General features: G+C 40.3%; 1 protein-coding gene and 1 long non-coding RNA gene across 2 annotated transcripts in view; one reads left to right on the forward strand and one right to left on the reverse strand.

Moving 5' to 3' along the window:
• Positions 1 to 472: 472 nt before the first annotated feature.
• On the reverse strand, positions 473 to 4,182 carry LOC146516857 (uncharacterized). The gene is made up of 4 exons (XR_014874582.1): positions 4,078 to 4,182; positions 1,919 to 1,956; positions 1,719 to 1,789; positions 473 to 1,619 (listed from the first exon to the last, which is right to left on the reverse strand). It is a non-coding gene; the product is annotated as an uncharacterized LOC146516857 (long non-coding RNA).
• Positions 4,169 to 26,127, forward strand: part of zcchc7 (zinc finger, CCHC domain containing 7) — a 53,738-nt gene continuing 31,779 nt past the window's right edge. The window contains exons 1-3 of the mRNA XM_085163074.1: positions 4,169 to 4,288; positions 9,097 to 9,646; positions 10,953 to 11,163. Of these exons, the coding sequence (XP_085019200.1) occupies positions 9,143 to 9,646; positions 10,953 to 11,163 (715 nt within the window). The 5' untranslated portion in view covers positions 4,169 to 4,288; positions 9,097 to 9,142. The remainder of the gene's footprint in view (positions 4,289 to 9,096; positions 9,647 to 10,952; positions 11,164 to 26,127) is intronic.

Raw genomic sequence — 26,127 nt, forward strand, 5'->3', positions numbered from 1 at the left:
GGTGACGCACGGGAGCCATTTTTGTTCAGAAGCGCTGATCCAGGGAGAGCCTTTTTTTTTAAGGGAATTCCTTCTGCCCGGCTGCTTCGATACAGACCGGATGAATTGAATTGAATTGAATTTACATATATACAGTAACAAGAAAGCATGTGGCAACAGTAGAAAGGGAAGCAGACCTCTTTTAGAGAACTGAAACGAGCTGATGCAACCAGTTATGGATGGAGTAAACATCTGAGCAGATGCTGGATGCGTTTTTGAAACACCTTACTATTACTTCTAGATCTCTGCTATTATTTTCCTTTTTCAATACAAATCAGCTTCACAAATGTTTGGCTGCTATATTTAGATTTTTTTATTTTTTTATTTTGAAAACCTCTATAAACATTAATGTGAAGCAAGAAGGCAAATCCAGAACATTTAAATTTGGAGTGGATGCCCATCATGTTCTTTTTTGAGAGAATGAGCGCACCTCTAGATTAATCTCTTAAACCCCAGTTTAGCTTTTTGGGGCTTGTTTTTGTTTTGTTTTTTTGTTTTACAGTTTGACTTGCACAAAATATCTCTCAAAATTTAAAAAGCTGGGAGACTGTAGGGCTAAAATTGGTCATATTATTTTGAGACACCTTTACTTATCACAAAGCCAGGATTAATTCAAGCTCACCTTCACCTGCTTTTAAAATTAGAGAGCGACATCAGCTCAACAATGAGCCACTAAAGACTGATGCTGTTAGTGAACCTGTTCTGACAAAAAAATCTTAACTTCAGCTGCACCGAATAGAAATTAAACACTTCTGTAGGAATCTTATAGTTAATAGAAGAAAAAAAAATGAGGTTTATTAAAAGACACGTTCCTGTTGGAGATACTCCATTGGTGGTATTCCAAACCTGCTGTTGAGAATAAAATATTTTTTGCTTTCTTAAAATATTCTGCTCTCTCTGGCCAACAGCAATATCTATCACAAACAAATTGACATGCATATTTCAAAACCAGTGACATTTTTTTTTTATTTTTTATTCGGACTTATATAGTTGCCAACCATTGTCCTCACAACTGATTATTAATTGCATGCTTACTCTCAGGTAAGCATAGTCCATGGTTTCTCATAATGCAGTCAGAAGCTAGAGGTCAGATTTTTGCCAGAGAAAGCAAGTGTTCCACTCCATTTTGTACAGGTTCTTCAAATCACAACTGCAGACAAAAAGAACAGAATTGGGGCTTTTTTTTTGTCATCAGAAACACACTTACAAAACAAAAATGACCATCAGCTGTAGAATATCGCCTTTACACCGGAGCGGCTGACAGGAATCCAGCTTTGATAAAACATTCCAGAGAAAGCTTGTCCACGTCGTCCAATGCCAAATGGAAAGAAGGGGCCGCTATGGAACATACAAACACCACCAAATGAGAGCAATGACATGCTTCTTTTAACTTCTTCTCTTCAATAAAGATCATTCATCAGGCAGAACCATCCCTTCTGGAATGTGTGATTGGAAATGAGGGGACTTTAAATCCCTCTCCCGGACACTCCATCCATCTTCAACACGCCACTGGTCTGGGCACCACTGGCCTGGAGATGAATCGCTGAACCAGATGCCTCCATTCAGCCGATCTCTTCTACCTTCATTTAAAATAATAACAGTAAATACCACCAAATGCGTAGAACCCAAAATCAGGCAGTCACATCACAATTTCACTGGGGCAGTCAGGCATCTCGGACCTGCATCCAATTTAGAGAGATACAGGGAGGCAGAGGAAGCAGAGGGTCCCACGCCCACCCATCTGCACCTCCTAAAAACAAAACAGATGCACGATATTAAGTATGCACCTGTGTGTATGCACAGGTGTGTGTATGTGTATGTCAGAGGTATACATAGACTAGAAAAGGTGATAATGTTGTGACATGAGGTATAGACTAACCTTTGGAAGGAAACAATCCAACTCTGTGATGGCCTTTCCTGTGATGACACGCATGGAGAAACCTCAGGAATCAGATGGCATTCACCCTCTGATTCCCTATCATAACGCCATTCTCTCACCACTATTATGATGGCGACATTTATAGCAGGATATACAGAGCTCGTAATTATTCTCATGATATGGAGGAGAGGAAGAGGGAGATGGATGTTAATGTTACACAGCTTGCACAAGAGCCAGGATGGCGTAATTTTGCTGTATTCTACGTGTCATAAATATGACTGATGGCGATACCCAGTCTGTTGAATTACATTTACATATAGATTTACATTCCCATCAACATGTAATAAAGGCACAGGCCTGAAGGTTCATACTAGTCACTCACACATTCATGCTCACACCAAGTGAACATACCTACATATTCAGAGGATTTACAGCTGATATTTGGACCTTACTGTAGATGCATACATCAGAGAAATGAAGCAGTAAAACAACGTATAAGGCCCTGAGGGATGTTTTGTTTGCAGAAACTATATTTTTGGAAGTAGAGCAGCCTGGCTGACTTCAGTGTCAAATTTGACAATTAAAAGTTTAGCAGAGGAGGTTCGCTTTCATGAATCACAAAGAAAATCCACCTTAAGTACGCAAGACTTGAATACTAACTGTTGATAATGCAGGTCTCTTACTTTGTTGACAGTTTTGGACATTTTGTCTTTATCAGCAAAAAGCTGGAAGCAAATGAGAGGAAATGGGTAGGTTCCCCATTTGGACTTAAACCAAATGAGTATCTCCATTCCCTTGGCTGCCAGCACACTAACAAACTATTTAAACCAGTGGTTTCATATGATTATGCTTAGCAGTTAAAGTAAGGGAGAAAATATTAATGAAGCCTACCTGCACAAGCAAACAACCTACAAAGAACAACAAAAATCTTTTTTTCTTCTAATTCTTAATTGACAGCCTTCTTAAATTACCTTATGGTGCCATGAGGGATTATGACCTTCAGATCTTTTGAGATAAACACATTTTCATTTCATCTTTTCTTCATTGAATCAATGTTGGAATTTTGATAAGAAAATGAATTTCTTGTTGAATTGTTGTAAAAGAAATCCAAATCAAAGAAGAATAATCTCCTTTTATATCAGAATAGGCTATCACAAGCAGGGGTGCCATGGGGGGTGGGGGGTGGGGGGCAGAGGGGGCATTGGCCACTGCCCCCACACTCTCTCTCACACACACACAGACACAATATAAGGCAGGGGAGCCTGTCCTATATTGGTAATAATGTAATAATGTTACAGAAACACTTGAGCCAATCCCTGGACACATCACTGGTGGATCTCAGGGCCAACACAGAAACAGGCAACAGTTCACACTCTAACATGATCTAATATTTATTTGAGAATCATTAAAGCAGTGGTTAGGACTTCCAGTCAATCAATCATTCAAGACAGATTATTTTGGAATTCAAAGTCTTCTTTGGTTTTCATATAAACCTTTTTTTTTTTTGGTGATATCAACTTTAATAGCAGGAAATTAACCAGGCATATAATTATTTTCCTTCTCTTTTCATTGCGATATTTTTGAGTAACTTATACAGCATAATAAAACAAGAAGTTTTGTTTTTGGTGTGCCACCCAAATATTTTTAGTAGACCGCATATGGCCAAACATTTTGGAGGCACCCCTAATCATAAAATGAAAACATAGATAAGGAAAAACAAAACTAAATGTACAAGCAGGACTTGAAAAAACAGTGCATATCTGTGTCTCTATATAATCAATTATAATTCACTATAGTAATTTAGTAAAAAAAAAACAAAAAAACAACATTTTACGAAACATCGTTTTTAAAAATTTGCTGCTTTAAATTTTAAATGTTGTGTTTGTAAAATGCTGTATTTTATTATTTTGTCTCTGTCTCTTTTTTGTTTAGTAAGTTGCGTTTCTTCGTCGTTCTTTTTAGCTCTAAAAACCCCATAAAAAAACCCCATAATTACTACCTACAATACTGACACGACACAGGCTTGTCAGTTGTTAGCAATGAAAATAAAAAGCCAAAAACACTTCTTTTAGGCAAAGGGGAGAAAACGAGCGAAATACAGTCTCAAATAACTATTTATAGAATAAAGGCTCTTCTTCTTGGTATCCTGTAAAAATTACCTGTGTTGGGGAAATCATGACCTTTCAGTGTCCGAGATGCACTTTGTTTCAACACTCATAACAGTCTTCGCATTCGAAGTGAAATGTTACGGTCGGCCAACTTATTTTCCTCGGACAAACCCGGAAGTTGTTTGTCTGTCTCCTGTGCTGGAGGCGCAGGAAAAGCAGCTCCAGCCTCCGGTAGCATTACCTTTCCAGTTTGTTTCCAAAGGTGAGCTCATACACACTGACATTTTATATTAAGCACACACAGTGGTGACCTTGAGTAGGGCTGCCTCAGCTCCTTGTATTTATGTTCTTTCATGTGTGTTTGAGGCTGAAACGCTCCATTGTTTACATCCGAGCAGTTGCTCTGCTGCTTAGAAACACGTGGATGGAGTGGAGTGAGACATGCCAACCAGGGACTGCCGATACGCTAAAATAACTTTTAAAAGCCCGTGCTTAGCGAAAATTTCCCAGCTACCTGTGTTTTATGGCGTGTTACTGTTTAGTGAAGCCTCGGTACTCTGATAAACAGCTAGCATGTTCCCCAGTAAGCTAGCTTGTTAGCATTGAGCTAGCCGGGGTTACCATTAGGCTAACTACAATTGGAGAGTACACAGTTATAAAACTGAAGTTTCTGTTTGTCACTGCAACGTAACCAGGCTGCTGGATGTCCGAGATGTCAGCCTGTCACTCTAGTCTGTTTTTGACAACCTAACTTAAGTCAAATGACCGCGTGGATGTTATAAACTCCACATTGCAACCATAGCATAATCACACATTCACTAAAATTAAAGAAAAAATTATGTATAATCAAAAGGCCTCATTACACAGTTTTGTGGAAAAGGTGACTTCTGATGTTTGTGTGTGTTTTAAACTTTTTTTTTTTTTTTCTTAAATTGTTAAATAAACTACTCAGCAGGGTTCTTGGGGGGGGGGGGGGGGGGGGTTATATATAAAATAAATAAATGACCTGTTTTGAAGTATTTTTATGACTGTGTAATTGCACCTCCAATACAATCAATCCACTCCTTTTTGGTCACTAAATATATCTTTTGTAGAACTGTGATGTTCTACAAAACTGTGATGTTGACTGGGATACATAAATGATATCTAAAAGTTGCTTTGTCAGAAACTCATTGCATCTTCTACATTATAGCAGGGAAGTTCTGGCTTAAAATTACTTATTATCATTCATGAAAGATATGTTTCACATAGGTTTCACAAATTACAGGCCATTAAGTCATTTACAACAGGTTAAATATGGGCAATCATTTTTTGGTAGACACTAGAAATCACTTTTTGGGAGATGATCACTCTTTTGCATGGCACTGGTTAAAAAGTAAATATCTAGCTAAACATTGTCTAGTATTCAAACTGCTGACCTGTAATATGTCAGACATATCTTCCTTGAATGATATCAAGGTATTTTGCGCCAGAAGTGCCATATAAAGTTATAAGTGGCCAAAATGGACAGTATTGGTTATAATGTAGAACACAGACTATGTACAAAATACAGAATCTTACGGACACTTGTCTTTATTTTAACTATTACTCCCTTCAAAAAAATCATGCTGAAGACAGTTTATCTAGCAATGTAAGAAAAAGATATCAGACATAAAACACACAGAAACATAAGAAATCACTTTTGACATAACACTTGTTCAATACCTGGCTGATACTGATTTCTAAAGGTTGCAGCGGGTGGTATGGTGGTGCAGTATTACCTGTTGCCTCACAGCAAGAAGGTCCTAGGTTTGAATCAAGTCTGGAGCTTTTCTGTGTAGAGTTTGCATGCCTGCCTCGCAGCCTATGACAGCTTAGTTAGTTTCCAGCCTTCTTGCAACCTGAAGAAAATAGGAGGATGGATGGATCTATTCCAATGTCAGTATATCAGCCAATATTTTTTTGGATAGCATGTAGTACTGCAAAAGTGTTATATGTAATGTAGTCACCAGTCCTTAGCTGGGCCAAGTACATGCAGACACCATTTAGTTACAATACCTTAATCCAAGCATTTTATAGGCCATTATCCTCCAACCAATACATTAATTGATTATATTAATAGATTATTATTGGTTCAATATAGTTTGTCCATTCTTTTAGTATTGTAAGCATAAGATGGCCTCCTAATTATTAAGATGATGATGTGCTTTGTTTGAAGAATTGTGCTCTGAATGATACAAGAAAAGATCAGTTAAGTTGATTCAATGTTTTTTTGTTTTTTTCTTGAAACATAAAATGTACTTTTCTTAACTGCTCATCCAGCTCAGGTGGATCCCAGCTGTCTTTGGCTGAGAGGCGGATACCCATTTGTCATGTCTGTAGGGACAAATGATCATTCACGCTCACGTTCACCTCTCTGGACAATTTAGAATCACCAGTTAACCTAACATGCCTGAATTTTACTTAAAGCTTCTCAGATACATGCACATTCACAATTGAGCAATATGTAGGTGTTTTCTGTTCTAATGATTAGTTAAATCTCACAGCTATGAAGTAAATTCTCAGAGTCCCCAGTTCACTTTTTTTTTTTTTTTAACCAAAACTACAGATAAATTAAACCTTGTATTTCCTGTTTCGGTGTAAACCCATAGGGACTCACGTGTGAATATGCACAGCTGGCTAATAGAAACGTCAGTGCTTGATATTTGTTGATCTCTACTAAATTCATTGTGTCCTAATGCAGCATTTCTAAAACGCATTTCAGCTGCATTCATAGGTCTTATCAGTGCAACAGTTATGCTAAAGTTTGTTTAGATTTTTCGATTTAGCAAAATGTCCAAACTAAGAAGACGAGTACAGTTTGCTGCGTTCTGTTCTAACTGCGTTTTATTCTAACTGTCTGATCTATATTAAATCAGACATTTAGACTGTGAGCAGGATCATGATTAGGATTGAAACTGAAGTAACTAAATAGAATTTAGACACCTTTGCATCTTGTCTGTTGTTTTTTTCTTCACTTTTTTTTCCTGGCATGTCAAAAAGTTTTCTGTGGAAAACCCCTCTTTGGTTTTGGTGAAGCTGAGTTGCTTCACCAAAACAGATGCAATGGAGCTAACAGAGTCCAGGGGTGTTGTTCGGGTAGCATTTTAATTGAGAAGATTAGGAGGAATCACCTGTGTTGTCAGACCATGACTGTACCCGGCCTTTAAGTATAGTACGTTAAATTCCACCACTGTAAAACACAGTGAGTCATTTGTCGGCTCCCAGTCCCTGTGAGCTGCTGAAACTTTCAACACAACGGTCGCCACTCACCAACCGGTAAGATTTTCTGTCCCTTTAATCCCTTGTGGCCGGCTTGTGACCGTGTAGCGTGGCTTTTATGCAGTGTGTGTGCGGCCTGGGAGCCAATCATCTCCAGCCATCATGGCACAGACACGCAGGACTGGACAGAGCAATGGGCCGGCGCCCCTTCTCTGTCCACTTTCTGTGTGTGTCTGTGACTGTGTGTGTTAGAAAAAGGCAGACAAGCACTGGAAAAATTAACACCACAGTGTGGTAACCAGCTAATTCAACAATTTTTTGGTGTCACGTTAAGTGTTATTTAAAGTCGTCACCTGGCAGGTAAAAAAACTTGGGTCCTGTTTGCTTGAGCCAATGAACACAGCTCCAATGGAAAAAAGTCTACATGTTAAAAAAATAAATAAAAGAAATCTGAGTGCTCTTGAGCTGTGTCCGCTCAGCTTTCTTAACAAGGCCTCATGGTTTTCAGAGTAAGATGGAAGTTCCTTGTAATTGATGTTGGCCTGTGTTTCCTTCAGTTCGACAGTGCTGTGGATACACGACATATAACTTAAGAGAGGAAAATGATGACAGCACAATTCTGGTAATAAAGTAGGGCTACTTATTAGTCTTGTATATTAGACCTGACGTGGTTGATCAGTGTTAAATATTTGAATGGTGGGATAAAGATTTCATGTGCACAGAAAAAAAAGAAGAAATTCTAAACATTGCTAGAATTTGATTGGTATTGGTGAAGATTTTGTAGCTGATATCAGGCAAAATGAAAACTAAATAAGTTTAATTTTTGTATTCAGTTTTGAATCTTTTGAAAAACATGCTCAGTTAAGGGAAAGATTGGTTGCAGCAGAGGAGCACATCTTTTTCTAAAATTAACAAATGTACACTATTATGACACTAGTAAAACCACATTTTGCTATTTGTGCCTTCTGGTTGTGATTTTCCCGAATAAACCGCTGAGCAGGTGAATCTGAATGCAAAGTGATGCTTTGCAAAGAGCCACGCATAAATACAATAGAATAGAATAATCCTTTAATTGTCCCACAAGGGGAAATGTGGGTGTAACAGCAGCAAGAAAGACACATATACAAACAAACAGTACATAAGACACAGAACAGAAACATACACAATTTTTACATATTTACATCAAGGAGAATGGTTACCAAAAACAGAGTACTGTACCATTATTAAATTAAATAAAATTAAATGAAGTTAAGAGGCAAACCCTGGTTATAGTGTGACTCGGTTGATAAAATAGTGCAAGTTACAGCGCTGATGTAAACCTCTGTTTGTTGGGAGCAGTTTTGATTGTACAGTCTGACAGCTGCAGGGAGGAAGGACCTGCGGAAACGCATAAAGAGCTGCTGGTTGGTGAGCTGTTATGATTGCCTACTTAAAGCTGGTTTATGTTTGTAATAGTAACCAGTGTTAGCAGTTTAGAAATTAATTGTTAAAAAAAAGTGAAGTTTCCCACGCGTAAGAATTTCTTTTGATTTTATTTTGACTTGCATAATAGAAAACTCTTTGATTTTTTTATATTTTTATTGTGGGTTGAGTAGATTAAGCCTTTTATTTCTTTGGGCTTTGGGAAATGTGAAAAGAATTTGATTGACTCGTCTTTACAAACCAAATGATAATAACTAGTGGTCAATAACTGTAGGCTAAAGTAAACTGGCTGTTTGTTCTTCTTTGTCCAACTATAACACAGCAGTGTATTAATAATGTATAATTCGATGCTTGATAATGAGTTAGACAATGTGATGCTATATTATGTTGATTTTGTGTGCTTTTCAGCCACTGAAGTCGCCATCTCCTCAGGTGTGTGCATGTGGTTGTGAGGATGTACAGTGTCTACCAGGACCGGGAGAGATTGGAGGATGATCTCTATCAAGAGGAAGAAGAGGACTCTGATGGGTCAGAGGCCAACAGCGAGGTGGAGTTCCACCTTTATAGCCAGCTCCACTACTCATCCAACCTTGGGGAACTAGAGGAGCAGGAGGGTGAAGAAGAGCAGAACCTTGAAAGAGAGGACACCCGGCAAAATAGGGTTGCAGATGGTGATAGAGGACTAGAGGAAAAAACAGGCATCAAGGCTCTGACACCTACTAATGGCAGCCTGCAGCAACACCTGAAGCAGAAGAAGAAGAAAGAGAAAAAGGACAAGCTGAAGAAGAAAAGTGACTCTAAAGGTCAGAGGTTGCCATCATCACTTTTCGAGGAGGTCATCGTGATTGACTCCGGCCCTGACGTCATCTCAATCTCTGACGATGACAGCGCTGAAGGTGATGATGGGATCTGTGCTTTAAAGGGTCGAGGCATGCAGACTTCCACCCCAGCGCAGCAGGTAGAGCAAAAAGTGAACTGCTATCCGTGTGTCACATTTACTTTGTTAGCCAGTATTACCATGCTGATGAACTGTAGATAAAGTCATTTTAACATCAGTCAACACAGTGACAGAGTAACTAGAAAGTTTGTAGAGCAGTTGTTGACACAGAAGTATTTATATTTAAGATACGTTTAAAAAAATTAATAGAAAAAAAGGTAAATGCAAAAATAAAGACACATTTTATGAAACGTATTATTTATGGTGTTTCCAGTTCATTAAAAAAAAAAAATCCGTCTGGCTTAGGGTAGTGTTAAACAATCTGCAAACTTGTCTCTGACATGCATAAACAAGAAAATGTGTTAAGAAGCACCTCTAAGCAGATTAAACATGCTAAGGAACAGATGCTTTACCTCTGAAACAATTCCTGTGGACACTGAAACAGCGCTGAAGCTCAGCGCTGAAGCTCAGCACGTCAGTTTGCAGCTGCACCCTGTAGTCTTGGACTTAATTGCCCATCCAATTTGGTTACTCCTCCAGCCATCCAAGATCAGCTGCCTTTTGCTGCCTTGGGTATTAAGTCAAACCTTAACTTAAAATCTGAGTTTGTCAGTCATAATCAAAACTGACTGAATGTTGATGACAGTATGTGTGAGCGGTAAGTCTGCCAGATGTCCATGTGAAGAGTAAAACCAATTTTTTCACTTCAGGTTTTGACACTAATGTAACTTTGACAAACTGGGCCAGCTGGGGCCTCATACTAGCAGCAGATAAATGTTTGCATATGGTCTTGCACAGAATGGGATCAGGGGATTAAATCCACAGTTCCCAGTCACTTAAATATGAAGCTTATTACAAAAGGATGTCCAATGGCTCAAATGAGCTGTAAAAATAGATTACGCCCAGCATGTGGACATCTAACTTTGAAGACTTTTTTGAACGTCTTCTTAGACATAGCAAAAGTCACCATAAAGTTAAAGCCCCTTTATTTTTTAATTTGTGAGACATTATCAGAAATCTGGCTTCCATCTTCATTTTTGATTTTTTTCTGTCCTTTGCAAGCTACTTCTCAGTGGTCACTGCCACCAGGCTTAATTACTGCTGTTTTCCATTTTGAGCTGTAGCTTGTGAATGACTAGGTGCTGCAGGTGTAATGCTGTCAGTGAAGTAATGATGTTTAACAAAGGACAAAGCAGTTTCACAAACCATCACCTTTATTTAAGGCTGCTTTGTCATTTGATCAGTTCAGTAAAGCTGCAAGGTAAAAAATAAATAAAGGATTTGACATCTGATGCACACTAACTGCATGTATAATTCATCCATGTAGGATGCTCAGAAAAGGAAAAGAACTCCAGGTGTGCCTGTGACTGTGGAGTCCAGCAGTTCAGAATCGGATTCAGAAGAGTCAGAATCCGAATCGGAGTCCGATTCATCTGATTCGGATGGCCTGGAAAGCTGGATGATCCTGGGTCAAGGGAATCAGTTTGGCGACCACTCCATCTCACTCAACCTGGAAGGAGGGTCTCACAGCGAATCGGGTGTGTTGTGTGTCTGTCTTTTGTGACCTCATTTAATCGTGACTCCAGTTTGTACTGAGAAATAGTTAGACCTACAGTGCTTTCTAGATTTCTTATTTATTTGCATCTTTGTCATGCTTACATGTTTCAGATCATCAAATAAATACTTTTCACAGCATTGTATTTGGGCTGCACCTCTTGTGTGGCCCAGTTCATTCAGAACACTTAGTCTACCTGCACAGCCCATTGATAAGAAGCAGGCACAGCGTTAGGCTGCACTGAGAACAATCTGTGTGAATGCGTGTTTGTACGTACATAAGCAGCATCTATGTCTGCATGTTTATGAACTTGTAAGCTTTTAGCATTCCTGGCACCGTCTGCCCAGCTGCTCGCTTCTCTGATGCATCTTTAAATATGTTTGTGTGCATTATGTATTGATATATGTGTGTGAGTCTGCGAAAGTGTGAATATTTGTGTTTATAACATATTCTGGCTCTAATCAGCATGCATGCGTATGTACACGTGGATACCAGCAGTCATAACGCTAATGCCAAAAACAAACAAACTGAGAAACGGCAACGCAGGAGGAGAGGGAGGGGAGGTTTGGGAGAGATGGGAGTAATCAAAAAATGAATAAAAATGTTCCCTGCAAATCTCTTCAGATCTACACATTATCTTAACCTGCAGCCTCAGCAACCTCTCCGGCTCCCTCCTCCTCCCTCCTACCTAACGCTCTCCCATCTCATTCTTTTATCCTATTTTCTCACTATTGTGCTCTCTCTCTCCCACTCTCCCTCTCACCGTTTCTTCCTCATTTGAATTTCCCTGGGCTGATGTTTCTGCAAGAGTGCTCACTGCCTCCTCTACACACAACTGGGCTAAAGGAGGGGGTCTGTAGCTGGTGGGAAGGCTTGAGGTTTGGCCTGGTTTTGGGAGGAAAGGAGGATTTTAGGTCTCTGTCTTTCTCTCCCTCTCTGTCTCTCTCATCTGGTTTCTCTCTGTGATCTTTGGAGCTTGACCTCATGTCTGCACATGGGGGGTCATGGGTGTGGTGTGGATGGGGTCTTAAAGTGAGAGGAATCGGGGAGGGGGGGACTTTGTCAAAAAAAAGGGGAAATAAAGGCGAGAAAATTAAGGGATGAGCCTGAGTAGTCTTGAACTGTGCCTGAATTTAATACAACTCACTAATTCAAACTTGGTCCTGAGTATGTTGGGCGTTTACACCAAAAACGGGCCAAAATATAGAATTTATTTTCTTAAATCTTAAGAAAAAAATTCTGAAAAGCACAAAAACTAAAATTGAACTGATCCCAGATTACCGTTTTCTATTCATCCAAAACCGATAGGGCTTATCTCGTGGTGCTGTGGGGTGCTGTATGAAAACTATTAAAACACATTAGTGAGCCACACTCCTGCCACTGTAAAACATTTCCAAGTGCACCAAATGTGTCATTCTGCAGATGCATTCCCTAAGAAATACATCGTTCACTTTTTTGTGTAATTCTTTGAAACAAAAAAAAGCTTCTTTTAGAAATAAAAGGTGTTTTAAAAAAATAAGCAAAGGATGGTAACCATTAGAGCTAAAAGACAGAAGTTTGCTTTATGCAGTTTGTTTTATGATTAAGCAAAATTCACGAACTGTGTTTTAAAGGTTGTCACCTGTTAATTGAATTAATAATCAAATAAGATGTCTGTTGATCTCAACTGAAAATTTGGTTTTATAGCTCTTTGAAGAATTATGAAAAAAATCTTTAGCGTTATTAAATCTTTGAGAAAAAACTAACAAAAAGTCAAATGATTTAGTGTGTACTAAATGTAACCTGACTAGTAGTGGGTTTTTAAGGAATGCAAGAAGCCATGATAATCAATATATCTGCATAGATTTATACATGCTTCTCTAAAGTGTTGCATACTCTGTTACATGTGCTGCACGTTTTCAGATGGGTTTAAATGGGACGGCACATATTTATAAGTGTGACGAGCCAGTATTGGACCGATAATGTCGCTTGCTGATACATCTTTGTGTGAAGTACGCGCTGCAGCTGACTTGAATGTATGTTTGGGACACAGTTTTGATTCCCTCTTGCCTCCACCTCTCTGATGGTGTAGGTTTAAAAACACAATCCTATGCTGAATCATTTTCTTCTTTTACAATTCATTTCACAAGCTTTTTTACTTGGAAAAGATATTCAGAGAAAAAGGCCAATTTTAGGTCGCTGAGATATGGTTGTTTGAATTTTTATGGCAACCTTAATCTTAATCGTTACATCCATAAACCAGGGCTTCAAATATAAAGATTGATTTCTGTTTTTTATATGCCATGTTGTGAGTTCTGTAGCTTTGGTTTCTACATTTGTTTGTGTGCGTGTATGCGTGCGGGTGTGTGTGTGTGTGTACCCATTTTGCACAGCAGCGACTAATAGTATTTGTACGCCTAGACCCCATCTCAGCATCACCATCAAATCACATTCACTACACTTAGTCTCTCCCTCTCGCCTGCAGAAATTTAATCTGTTCATCCTCTTTCTCTCCCTCTTCCTCCTACATGTTGTCACTTGTTCACATACTTTTACAATCTAATCTTTTCTCACCCCTTTAGATAAGTTTTTTTTTTTGTTGTTTAATAATTTTTTAAATCAAGAACGTGAACACACATGCACACACAGTCTGAGTGGCTATCTGTCACCTAGCTGTTAGTAGCGGGTCCTGCTGGGTGGATCTGTAAGGACAACGAATAGGTAAAACAAAAAAAAAAGAGAGAGAGAAAAGATAGTTGAGAGAAGGAGGGTGAGCAAGGGCCGTCCGCCTGTCCGGCAGCTATGCAGCAGCAACCAGACGGAACAAGAGAGCAAAAACAGGTCTTCCCAAAATCCAGCTCAGTGCCTTTCCCACCCGAAGAGGTGTGCGTCTACTTCCCCGTGAATGAGTCTGCGGTGTAGGCGGGGTGTGCTGAAGCTAAACTTTAATTGTAAGTGGTTAAACTTCACTCTATGGTCACACTCTCCCCCCCCCCCCCCCCCCCCACCCCCAGCTCTCTGCTCTTCGCTTCTTTTTTTTTTTTTTTTTTTTGTCCCCTCGATCTTGGTCAGTGCACACCAAACTTTGTTTGAGGCTTAGAGTCAGCTCTGGCTTGCTATCAGGGTGGCCGATCACATCAGAGTGAGCCTAAGTGTGTGTGTGTCAATGTGTGTGCTTCACTGAAAGTCTTGGCGAATTAGAGAGAAGTGAGAGTGTTTGTATGTAATGGTTGACTCTGACTCAGAGAAAAGCGAGGTAAGTCTGTTCACTTCTCTCCTCTTCTTTCGTCATCATTTTTTGTGTGCCATCTTTTATAGTCCTGAGAGGCTGTTCCATACTCAGATTTGTTTGTGGAGAGTAGTTGCACAAATGTTTTCAGCTTTAGATATGTGTGAATGAGCCACACTACTTTAGGCCTAAAGCTTTCTTCTGCAGCTTCTTGCAGCGTCTGTGTACTCTAAAGTTGCATGCCAGTGTATGCACAAAGTGAAATATGGATTTAGCTGTGTGTGTATTTTCTTTTTGCTCCGAATATGTGTGAGAGTGCACGTTTATGAACAGGGCATCGGGATTGTAAAATGAGATTACAATGGCACGTTGCGTAGTGCAATAGGTGTGCGTGTGCATGTGTGTGTGCACGCGTGTGGGTGTGTGGGTGTGTGGGTGGGCGGGCAGGCGCTGCAGAAGGGAGACATGGATAGGATCAGCTCTTATCTTGGCTGCCCAGTGCCACACGAGGTGTAACGCCACACCCACGCTACCACACAGTGTGTTTGAACAGGCACACACACACACACACCATGAAATCACTGTGCCATAGTTTGACTTGTATTATCCTTTTTTCTTTTTTTTTCAGAGGATATGCAAATTAGATGAGACTACAGTGTAGGCCTAATATTAGCGCATGCAAAATAAATGGTGGAAATTCAGTTGAATGGCCAGTGCCTTCATATTTTTTTTAAAAAAAAGCTTTTGATTGAACAATCATTTTGATGCCAGCGGCCTTTGAAATGTAATGACATTTGGAATCGAGTAAATGAAACAGAAGGTTTTTGTAATGCAAAAAAGAAAAATCTCCTTATTGAGTATTCCATATTTTGTTAAAATTAATTGAGCATTTACTGCTCATCTTTTGATTATTAAGATGTATTTATGTTGTGTAGACTCATTAAAGATTTTATTATTTAGCCCCTTGCAGCATTTTTGGACATGCTTTTCACTGTACACAGTGCAACTTGTTAGCTTATGTTATTTATTATTGTGAAATATAGTGCAGGATAATCCTCATGCTGTTCCTGCAGACTCAGAGATAGAAACGTATCATCGTTGGACGTGTTTGTGTTCTTCTGTTCAATTGTACTTTAAATATTAGAAAATCAGCACAGCTGAATTCTTCCTTCTTCTAACTTAGCTTCAGGACATCTTTTGCCAAATGGTTTCATAAAGAAAATTGAGGAAAATAATTGCTTACATACGTGACAAAGAACAGGATAGAGGAAGTAGAAATTGTGAAGCAACACTCGAGTCTATATCTAAAAAATCGTGGTGGACGGACAGGTAGCAGAGCTCAGCATCAGACAGAGGTAGAGAGAGATGAGAGCGGTAGAAGCCAAAGTGGATGAGACAGGCCTTGAAAGGCATCGGCCACGGTGTCGGTCTGTCAGGAACGGTTTGTCTCCAGGCTAAGATCTCAGAGTGGCTCGAACACGGTCGGATTTCTGTCTGCACAAACTGATATCCAGCTCTGTCTGTCAGCCCCGTCTGTGTGTAGCTGATGGTTCTGCTGCTGAACCTTCCCACATAAGTCGTGACCTGATGTGGCTCTCTACAAAGCTGCGAATCTGGTTCAAATGCCATTATTTTTAGGAAAAACGAAAGCAAATTTTTGTCTCACAAGCCATTTCAGATTTCCAGCACGTCAGCTGCACTTGAAACGGTTCATATGAAGCTTTAAGTCTGAGCCAAATATGAGTTGTCTCAATGGCATGATGGATTGATTTTGAAATTCATTTAAATGTTAGATTTATAGTTTATGTATGTGACATAATCACATTTATTTTCTTATTAAAATGTGTTTTGAAATTGTAGCGATAATAGTTTTTTTTTGTTTTATATTTTGCAACATTTTCTGCATCTACTGTTATTCAAATTGCAGAATTACGGTCAAAATACTGCCCCTGCTTTTAGTTATCATGGACACATTTTAATTTCAGCTGTGCTGCTTCTACTGCAGAGTGTCTTTTTTTGTGTGCAGATATCTGGAGTTTATTTATACCGCTTTTATCTGCATCTGGACAGAACAAGCCATCCTGTCTGAAAGTAATCTTTGTCAAAATAATCTATGAAAATTTTGCTATTTTTTTTCCTGGAAACTTTGACTCAAAAACACCCACAGACATCTGCGGTTGTGGGTCCAGGTGCTCATTTGTATTAATGTGGCTGTTTGTTCTTCAGCGTGAGTGAGGGGCAGCATTTGAATATAATCTAGGAGAAAACATTTCGGCTACATTTACAGAAACCTTTGCACAGCCACCATCTGTCGGTCAGGGAGTGGCATTTTGATTCCCAAATTTCAGATGGTTTAAATTAGTTTTCTTTTTTCACCCATTTTAGTTTGATTTGAGATATTTTTTTATGAAATGTGGTTGTTTTGTTTTTAATATGTATTGTAGAAATGAGAGGACGTTTTAGAGCGAAAGTGAAGGTGCGATGCCAGGTTGCATGTGTTGTGTGTGTGTGTGTGTGTGTTGGAGTGTGAAGGTGTGCGCATCTAAAGAGAAAAGTGTGTGTCAGCCTCACCACGCCTGAGGTGAGCCCAATAACCGTGCCATGGCCCACTGGAACGAAGTTTCACCATCTTTAGTTCCGAATAGAGAGAGAATGTGACATTAAATGAAATGGTTTTCAACGCTTTGCTTTTTTTTTTTTTTTTTTTTTTTTAGCTGCCGCTGATGAACCGTGGTTTGGGATTTTTGTCTTTTTGAGCGTGAGATGTAACATTGCATGAGAGGGGCTTCTTTTAGCAATAGCACACAACCGGCTGCTTGCGGTAACTGTGGCCTGGAGGAAGGGGTAATAAACTGGAGACCAAGGGGGTCCCTACTGTAGTTTAATGCTTATGTGTGTGTCTGTGTGGGTGGGGTGGTGGGTGGATTGAATAGGGAATCCCTGTCTTCTACTTGAACCTTTATTTAACCAGGATATCCCACTGAGAGCAAGGATCTTTTTTCTTTTTTTTTCTTCCTACGGAGACCTGCAGCAGACACAGTGCCCTGAAGCTACAGTGTAAGACATCTTGACAAATACACAACAGAAACACACACAGACACCCACTCAAGTCTGATTAAATAAAACTTCTAGGCCTCAACACCTTAATCCTGCATTGTTTGTCCTTGCAGCCCTCTTGGTCCCGTAACTGTAGCTTTTGGTCAAGTAGTTACACAAAATGTGGCCGTTTTCACAAACGGTCTCATCCTTTAAATGAAGGACTGGGAGGGAAGGGACACAGAGGAGACTAGCAGAGAGGAAAAAAATGTCAATTACAATTACCAATAATAATCATTATAATTAAGCAATCACTTAATAAGAAATCAAATTATTGCGGGGGGTGACAGTGGGACAGAGGGAGGTCCCGTGGGACTGTATTAATTTCTATTCTTTTATTTGACCCGAGAACTTTCCCTTTATTGTCTTTCCTTGGTTTTTGGGCTAGGAGGGGTTGTCGAGAGGGCTTTATTAACTGGTAGCCTAGGGTGATGATTTTTTTCTTTCTTTTTTTGGATGGTGGAATTGAGGGAACGGGGTTTGAGGGATATGTATTAATATTAATACGTTTTTGGGCTGAGGAACAGGAGGAAGAGGACTGAGCGATGGAAGGGTGAGGGGGGGCGTAAAGGCAGTCATGGATCCACAAAATCACCCCTTCTCCTCTCGCTTCATTTTTAGCCCCCCCTTTTTTGGGGGGGTGGGTACTCACTTTCTGGTTCACCTCTACTACTTCTCAGAGCTCCGGCGCCAGCAAAGAGGGGAGCTGTCTGTTTTGAAATCATAAGTTCAGTTTAACAGTCAACAGGATAAGAGGGAGAACCCCAAACACACAAATACACCTCATTTAGGGTTTGTACACTTGCTTCGGTATGCAAAGGGTTGCCTAATAATAGCAAGGCAATGTTTTTCACAAGGTCCCATAGGGTGTGTGTGTGTGTGAGTGTGTGTGTGAGAGAGGGATTCTTGGCAGTGTACCACACAGACACACAAGTGTGCCTGTTTAGCAGTTTCCTCTCCAGAGGCTCCTGGCAGTGTGTATGTGGCCATTCCAAGGCTTCTCCCCATGTCTCTTAATTAAGGCACTCGTCAGACAGAGACCAGCTGGGCCTGGTCTGGCCTAGCTGGCACTCACTGTAATTTCAGTCAGTCTAACCCTTCCCTCATCTTCTTTGCTTTTTTTTTTCTTTCCTACTCACCTTTTCTCTTCTGCAGATTTCTTTGGCCTTTGTTTCCCTCATTGATTGACTTATACATTCTTGGATTGCTGCATATCGATGGAAGTGCCCTCTGCATGTTTATAACATATGTAAGCTTAACTAGTTGACCTTTCCATCACACCTGCCTTCAATAAAGCACTAATTAGGAGTCCCATTAGTATCTGAGAGTCTGCTAGTTAATCGGCCCTTAAATACCAGGATATAGGTGTTAAGGAACACGTTAAATGCTTAAGCAGTCATCATGAGGGGGGGATACCATGAGAAAATAGAAAAAAAAATCGAAGTGTTTATTCTGTGTGGGATAAAATAAATGTAAAGGGAACAAGCTCTCTAAATCTAATAAATTATCCAGTCATTTTCTTCCTTTTAAATTTTTTTTTTTTTTTTTTTTTTTTTAGTAGTTCGTGGCCGATGTTCTCAGACACACTGAAACATTGTGGCAGGATATGTCATGCTTCTTTGGTCACATCTCTTTTGAAAGACTAAAATGGACTTGCATTCCTTATGCAAACAATGCAGAAAAATGGTCGCTCTCTCTAACTCAAATGTTGTGACCAACCAAGATTTCCATAACTTCATAAAGGCAACATAATATATCAACATGATCTACTACAGATGGCTACAGCAAGCGTATGCTAAGGACAAGCGTACATCCATATCACAATCTGCTTTTCTTCCCTTAACCCTTCAGCTCCACCCTCCTTCACTCCATCCATCTCATCTCTTTATTCCTCCACTCCCATTCCCAATGCTTCCGTACAACAAGACCAAGCCCTGGTTACGGGGCTGTTGCTATGCCAGGTTGCAGGCTTTTCCCGAGTTAATCCAGTTTCTATCCAGGATGTATTTTGGTGGTTTCACGGCTAACAGTGGACACTATGTCCCCCAGTCTACATTCAGACTTCCTGTAAAGAGGTTTAATGTGTCTAAATGTGTGATTTATCAAATTTCCTCAGCATTGTATGATTAACTCTCCTTGCACACATGTGTAACCGGTATGTGTCTGTGAAGTTTAAGCCTTCGCCTGTGAGTGTGCTCCTGCGCACACGCATGCCTGTGCATTTGCACACCTAGGCCGCCCCTTTATCCGGGGGATTATGGTTAAATGAAATGCTGAGATTCTGGCGGCGAGCGACCGATAAAGCCGAAGTCGGCGTTGGGAGAGAAAATTAATTATTGGGGATAAAATCAAGAGCGAAGGAGATAGTTACCGACTCGTTGGGGAATTTAGTCATTGATATTTCGGCACAGGCTTCCAGACAACATGCAGAGTTCATCACACCCTTAATGTGATACTAGTTTTGTGTGTCTAAGTGTGTGTGGATGCACCTTCGAGCTGGGCTTTACAAACTTTTAAAGGTTTTGGTTGAGGATCAAAAAGCCTTTGGATTTTAACGCAGCCGACATACTGATGTAGCTTTTTTCCCCCCATTCTTCCCTGCGGATCAGCTGGAATGTCCTCGGGGTTTCCAGCAGCTCAAGGACTTTTTTCCTTTGAGTATTCACATTTCACAGCATTCAGTCATTCTTGTCTCCATTAATGTAGGTTTTTCTCAGAGCAAGATTTAAACAGTCTTAAATTAAGTTAAAATTTAAGTGGAGCTGATGCAAAAGTCACATTACTCGCTGCTTTAGTTGTTTCAACCAACTGGTACAAGTAATCCTGCCAAAATTACACTTTAATCAAAGCCAGGCTTCTGAATTTCTCTGATTACTCAATTAAAAGATAATAAGTGTCAAGAACAGCAAATAAAAAAAAAAAACAGTATTAAATCTAGATTGTAGAAGAACTTTGATTGTTAAGTTTTCCCATCATGTTGCAGATTTACAGGCACTTTAAAATTTTGGCTTTATGAAGAATTTGTATTATTGTTTGTAATCAGAGGAAAGACATTAAACCTAATAAAAAGGAAAGAGAAAAACACTTTCAATTCACATTTATAATACTGTGTTTTTATATTTTACAGATATGTTTTTTTTTAATTTATTGGCAGCTCACCTTACATCACCCTCTTCTCTTAAACAATCTGTGTTACCAGCCACTGTTTTCGGATCATGTAGCCTTTCAAAGAGTTGGATAATTTTTATTTACTTTTTTAAGTCTTTTGTTCCAAGTGTTAAAAATCAGCTATGAACAAATACCCACCCTAAACCTACAGGACTTGATCTTTACAGATTAGTGTGTGCGTGTGTGTGTGCGTGTGTGTGTGTGTGTGTGTGCGCGCGCAGCTATGTGCGTGCAGGTGAGCATTTTTTTTTGTCCTCAGAGTGGAGACTGATCAATAGTAATTGGGTTGAGTGTATCAGGCCTGTTTCTGTCCTTTGTACTGTGGGCCTTTTGTAGACGGACACAGTGCCAGAAGAGAAAGGGGACAAGCGAGGGAAACGAAATAAAGGAGAAGAAAAAAGTGGGGGGTAGACGGAAAGAAAATGGACAATGTTTGCAAGTCGAAGAGCATGACCAACTCCATCAACTAAAACTGTGGAATTTGTTTAGTATTACATACTAATATAAAAAAAAAAATCCAGAAAAACCCTTTCCTACCATTCTGTGTCTTCTGTCTTTCTATTCATTCACACTAGAGGCATAGAGAGTGTATGTAAGTGTGTGTGTGTGTGTGTGTGTAGGTTTCTAGAGAGGTGGGGATCTTTTAAAGAGGTGTGACAAAACACAGATGACTCGTTAAGATGCATTAACGGGGGTCTCACTCCTTCCTCTCTTTCTCCCCCTGGCTTACAAAATCAAGCACACTTCCAGAGTATCTCTCCATCCTCATCCCTCACTCCTCTGTCTCTTTTATGACTTCCATAAAAGCGTGTGCGTTGAGTGAGCGTTGAAACTCCAGCGGTATTAGCAGGGAGGCATTAGGCATAAACTCTAAGGTATATTAAAGCAACGGCCCTGTTGTTCATATAAACACGCCAATTCAATTTAGCCTGCCCCACGGGGAATGGGATTTTCAGCTGCTTCCGAAAGCAAGAGCAAGAGGAAGAGGAGGAGGGGCAGGGGTTCTTGGAAGGAGGTAGCACGACTGGTGGATGAGGTAAGACGAGAAGAGGAGGTGGGATGAAGGGATCTTGGAGAGGTGCAGAAGGAACAAGAGGGAATCGGGAGGGGGAGCGTGGTGACAAAAAAAAGAGAAATAAAGGTTTGGCACATGTGGAGATTAACATATTAGACTGGTGTGATAGCTAGTTGCTGGAATTCATTATTATTGCTGCATTAACTACTATGACGTAAGCGTGTGTGTGTGTGTGTGTGTGTGTGTGTGTGTCACTGACACATATACACACTTAGACTGGCAGGCACGGGGGCTGCCAGCATCTGTGGTGTCTGCACGCTTGGACAGAGCGTTATGTGGGAAACCCTACAGTTATATTATTCAATCCAAATTCAAATGGGCTTGTCAAGGAAGCTCCTGCTTTTTATTACCTGTCAGAAAAACCAAGGGATGGATGGAAAAGAGGGGAGCGAATTAAACGACAGTAAATAAGACCCCCCTATCTCTCTGCACTTGCCCCCCTGCCAGTCTGCCATTCCTCCATTCGCTGTATTTTGGAGAGACACACAGACACACTTGGAGATTTTGACAGCATGTTGTTGTTCAGCTCTCTGTAGTTTACCTTAACCAGTCTAGTCTGTCAATCAGATGCTGGAAAATGTAATTATTTTGTTCATCACCGAGTCTGAAGCCAATATGGAATCAGCTTAGCCAGGCAATCGGGCTGATGGTAAAGGAAAGGGGCTCAGGCATTTATTGAAACTCATCTGATGCCTTTTAGAGGTCTACAAATGAGGAATTATGGGAAAGTAAATAAAAGAGGGTGTGAGTTGAGATTGAGGTGGAGGGGATTTCTTAAGAATGACTTCTGCATGTGGGAAGTGAGGGCATGGTGTTTCCTCTCTTTGCACGCACACAGATCCTGAATAGCCTCCTCCCGTCTTGCCCCTTTCAGCCAGGCATAACCTCTGCCATCTGTCTGCCCCCTCCTCTTCCTATCTTCCTGTTTTTTCTTTTTTTTTCTCTCCTCCATTTCAGCCTCCTTCACCTCCACCTCCTCTGCTCTTCCTCTTCTTTCAGCCCCCTCCCACCTATAGATGTTCATTTAGGGCCCTGTTTCTTAACCTATACTCTCTGGTGGCATTCACAAGATTGTGGAATATTAGTCACGTGTCAGGGGAGTATCCATGTATCTCTGATAAGAACAGGAGGGAGGAGGACAGTGGCAGGGTTTTTGGGTCGTGTAAAGCAAAAAAAAAAAAAAAAGCCTGCTTTTGACATTTTCAACCACATCACGTGAAATCAAAGGTCCTGTTTGTGTTTTTTCATATTGCAAGTACTCAGTTCTATCATTGTTAATCAGAGTTTGAGTTTGCACTCCTTTGTCGGTTTTGGTTCTGATCATTCATTTCCCACTTTCAGTCTGTCTTTTATGTAGTTTCAAATAAAAGAAAGAAAACTCAAGCTATTTATTTGATATGATTCCATAATTCTTAGTTTACTCAATAAATAGCGAGAAGAATTGTATGGTTAAGTCATTTTTACATTTTTTTTTCCAGACTAAACCATTGAACAGTGACAGACATCTAGAGGTCCAGTATGAGCCTGGAGAGGCTATGTGATGGATCCTTAAAGTCTTAGGCCACAACCAGGCCATCCCTATATTTATGTATGTTGCAATATGTTGTTGACAGTTACTGATTTGTAGATCATTTGAGATCAAAAATAGGTCTTTTTAGTTTGAAATAGGTGATGTAGTTTTACTCCCTTCTGCACCAGAATCTAACTTCTAACTTCTGCCTACCAGGTGCATAGGACAGCTGGTTGCAGCTATATTTGAGTGAAGTGATAAAAGAGCCATATTAGGCACTCCCTTTCTAATCCTCTATTGTTCTTTGTCTGTCCCCTGGTCCACAGAGGGGCTGGTCTAATTAAAGACTAATAATTGTATTGTTTTATAAAGTCTATAGAGACAAAGATTCTGCTCTTCAATCATTCACTCCCTCCAATGTACCCTGCCGATCGAGGGGCTATCTTGCTGGTTGAAGTCTACAACCACAGCAGTGACGGGCCGTTTTGGGTGTGTGTAAGAGAGGGAGGGCTGTGCGGCATACACTAGGAGGAGGAAGGAAAAAGCCAAATCTAAATTAAAACTTTAAAGCACTATTATTTAATTACCCTAAAGGCTGTGGATTTGAAGGATTGAAAGGGTTTCTTTGTTGGTGTGTGTGTGTGTGTGTGTGCGCGCGCGCGCACTTCCACTTGCAAACGAACACACACACACACACTGCTGTCCAGGATTATTTCTTTTTTTTAATTTGCCGTTTCTTCTCAAAGTGTGTGTGAGTATTCATGTATGTGCTTGTATGTGCATGAGACCAGAGTGTAACCCCTTATTGGCTGCCCTCTGCTGTTGCCCCTCCTACACACGCACACACACACACCCATCCATGCACACATGCTGAAGCGCCGGCAGATAAAAAGGCATTATAGTGAATTCCACTTAATGACAAATTTTTAATTTGGGGAACAGGGCCTGGTGAATGGAGCTTAATTACCGGGGCCAAAGATCCCTCGGAAAAATAACCCCCTCGACGTGCCCAACCTGCCCGATAATGGAGCGCTCCGCAGAATGGCTCAGATTAACCAACGCCGTTTATCAACCACCACCCCACCCACTCCCCCCCCCCTTCTGTATAATAACAAAAATAACAATCATGAAAATTCTATCTGCCTCCCAGCCCCCATCACCCCGCTTCTTCTCTCGCCTTTCCACCCTCCCACCCACTGCCTGGCTCACTCCCGCAGGAGGAAATTCATCAAAATGAAATTGAGGTTGCAACTCACTGGTTTTATTAAAATATATTTGCCCCTCACAGACGATGCGTGTTGTGCCACAGAAGACAAAAGGGGCACCATGAATAATTTGGTCAGATATTTTTTTTTTTTTGTAATGTTTTTGACATTTTGCGTCGGCTTACACGAGTACGACTCTAGCCACGAAATACTTGTTGACTATAGTCTGCTCTACCACAACACTGATTTAGGGAAACTCCATCCTGATTTTTTTTTTTTAACGTATTTTTTTAACGCTTTAATGAAGCTGAATCTTTTTTTTTTTCATTCAGGCAATTATATAAGCACAAAGGATTAAACTTTAAAGTTGGAAAATTGTTGGATTTTGGAGTGTTGGTTGGGCACTGCCAACACTTTGCAGTGTAGTCATTGTTTATTTACATGGCTTTACCATTTAGAGGCGTAACTGTAAAGCTTCATTAAAAAATGTCAAACAATTAGTTAATGGGCAAAAAACATTTGACTGGCTAATTGATTAGTCAGACTTCAATCTTTTAATAAATCTGTTTGGTATGAAGCTTACATTTTTGTGAATACATATGCATTTTTTCCACTTATAGTATCTATAAAAAGAATAATTCTTCTAGACTGCTCCATCTCTTGATTTATGTGGGGGTTTTTTTTTGTTCTTAACAGCCAAAAAAAGTGCTGCTGTAGCTTTAAATCAGACTATAATCTCCCAAGTTCACGGCTGTTAAAGTCCCAGACAATGATCTAATCCGATACTGAGACATGAACAAATCATTGTGATAGTAACAGTGTTATGTAAAAAATATGAGTTGTAACTTCTTCTTTTTTTTTTTATTGTCATGTAATGTGTCATCAGCACCAGCCATCCAAGCATATTTATGGCAGTTAAATGAGTCAATTTTCAATTCAACCTCCTTTTTTGAATCATCGGTGACGATATGATGGTACAAGTCAGGACTGTGTCTTTAATAAGAGCCACTCTGGTTATCAGCAGATTGATGGAGATCATTTCTAGTTTGAATTGAAAATCTGCGCTAAAGAGGCAGCTAACGGATATTAAAAAGACACAGTGACTACGTGTCTCCTGTCAGTCCCGGACACGTTTTGGCTCAGTTTTGGATAACTCGAAAACACGTACACGGGCACACTGGGGGCACACAGCCTCGTTCACTTTTCTTGGCCTTCTCTGGTCCCCGTTGTTGTGTACCCTGATTGGACCATGTGGTTGCCATGCGGTTGCCAGGCCGCGCCCCTGCTGTGTGGTAATTGGTGTCTGTGGTGCTGCTGCGTGGCGATGGTACTTTGACTGACAGGTTTGGCCACCTGCCCTGCCCTGCCTGCCAACATGGCGTGGAAGAGGGTGAAGAGGAGGGGAGGAGGTGGCACAGGCTGGCAGGGGGTGAGCGCTCGATGTGTCACGGAGGAGGGGGGTGGTGGACATATCAGATAATCAGAAGGGCTGTGTTGAAATATGTGTTTGCTGAACACAAGGCAGATTCAACAGGGACCACGGTGATGGCATCCGTCTTCGGTTTTTCACCGAACTGGCAAAAAATTAGTGGAAAAGCATTTTGGTTCTAGTTTTAAACATTGTCTTTGATAGTAATTTCATCCTGTTTTATCAAAGTGAGGCTAATGAACGCTTTCTGGGCTGT

Source organism: Neolamprologus multifasciatus, chromosome 6 (genome assembly GCF_963576455.1).
Source record: "Neolamprologus multifasciatus chromosome 6, fNeoMul1.2, whole genome shotgun sequence".
Classification (NCBI taxonomy): domain Eukaryota; kingdom Metazoa; phylum Chordata; class Actinopteri; order Cichliformes; family Cichlidae; genus Neolamprologus; species Neolamprologus multifasciatus.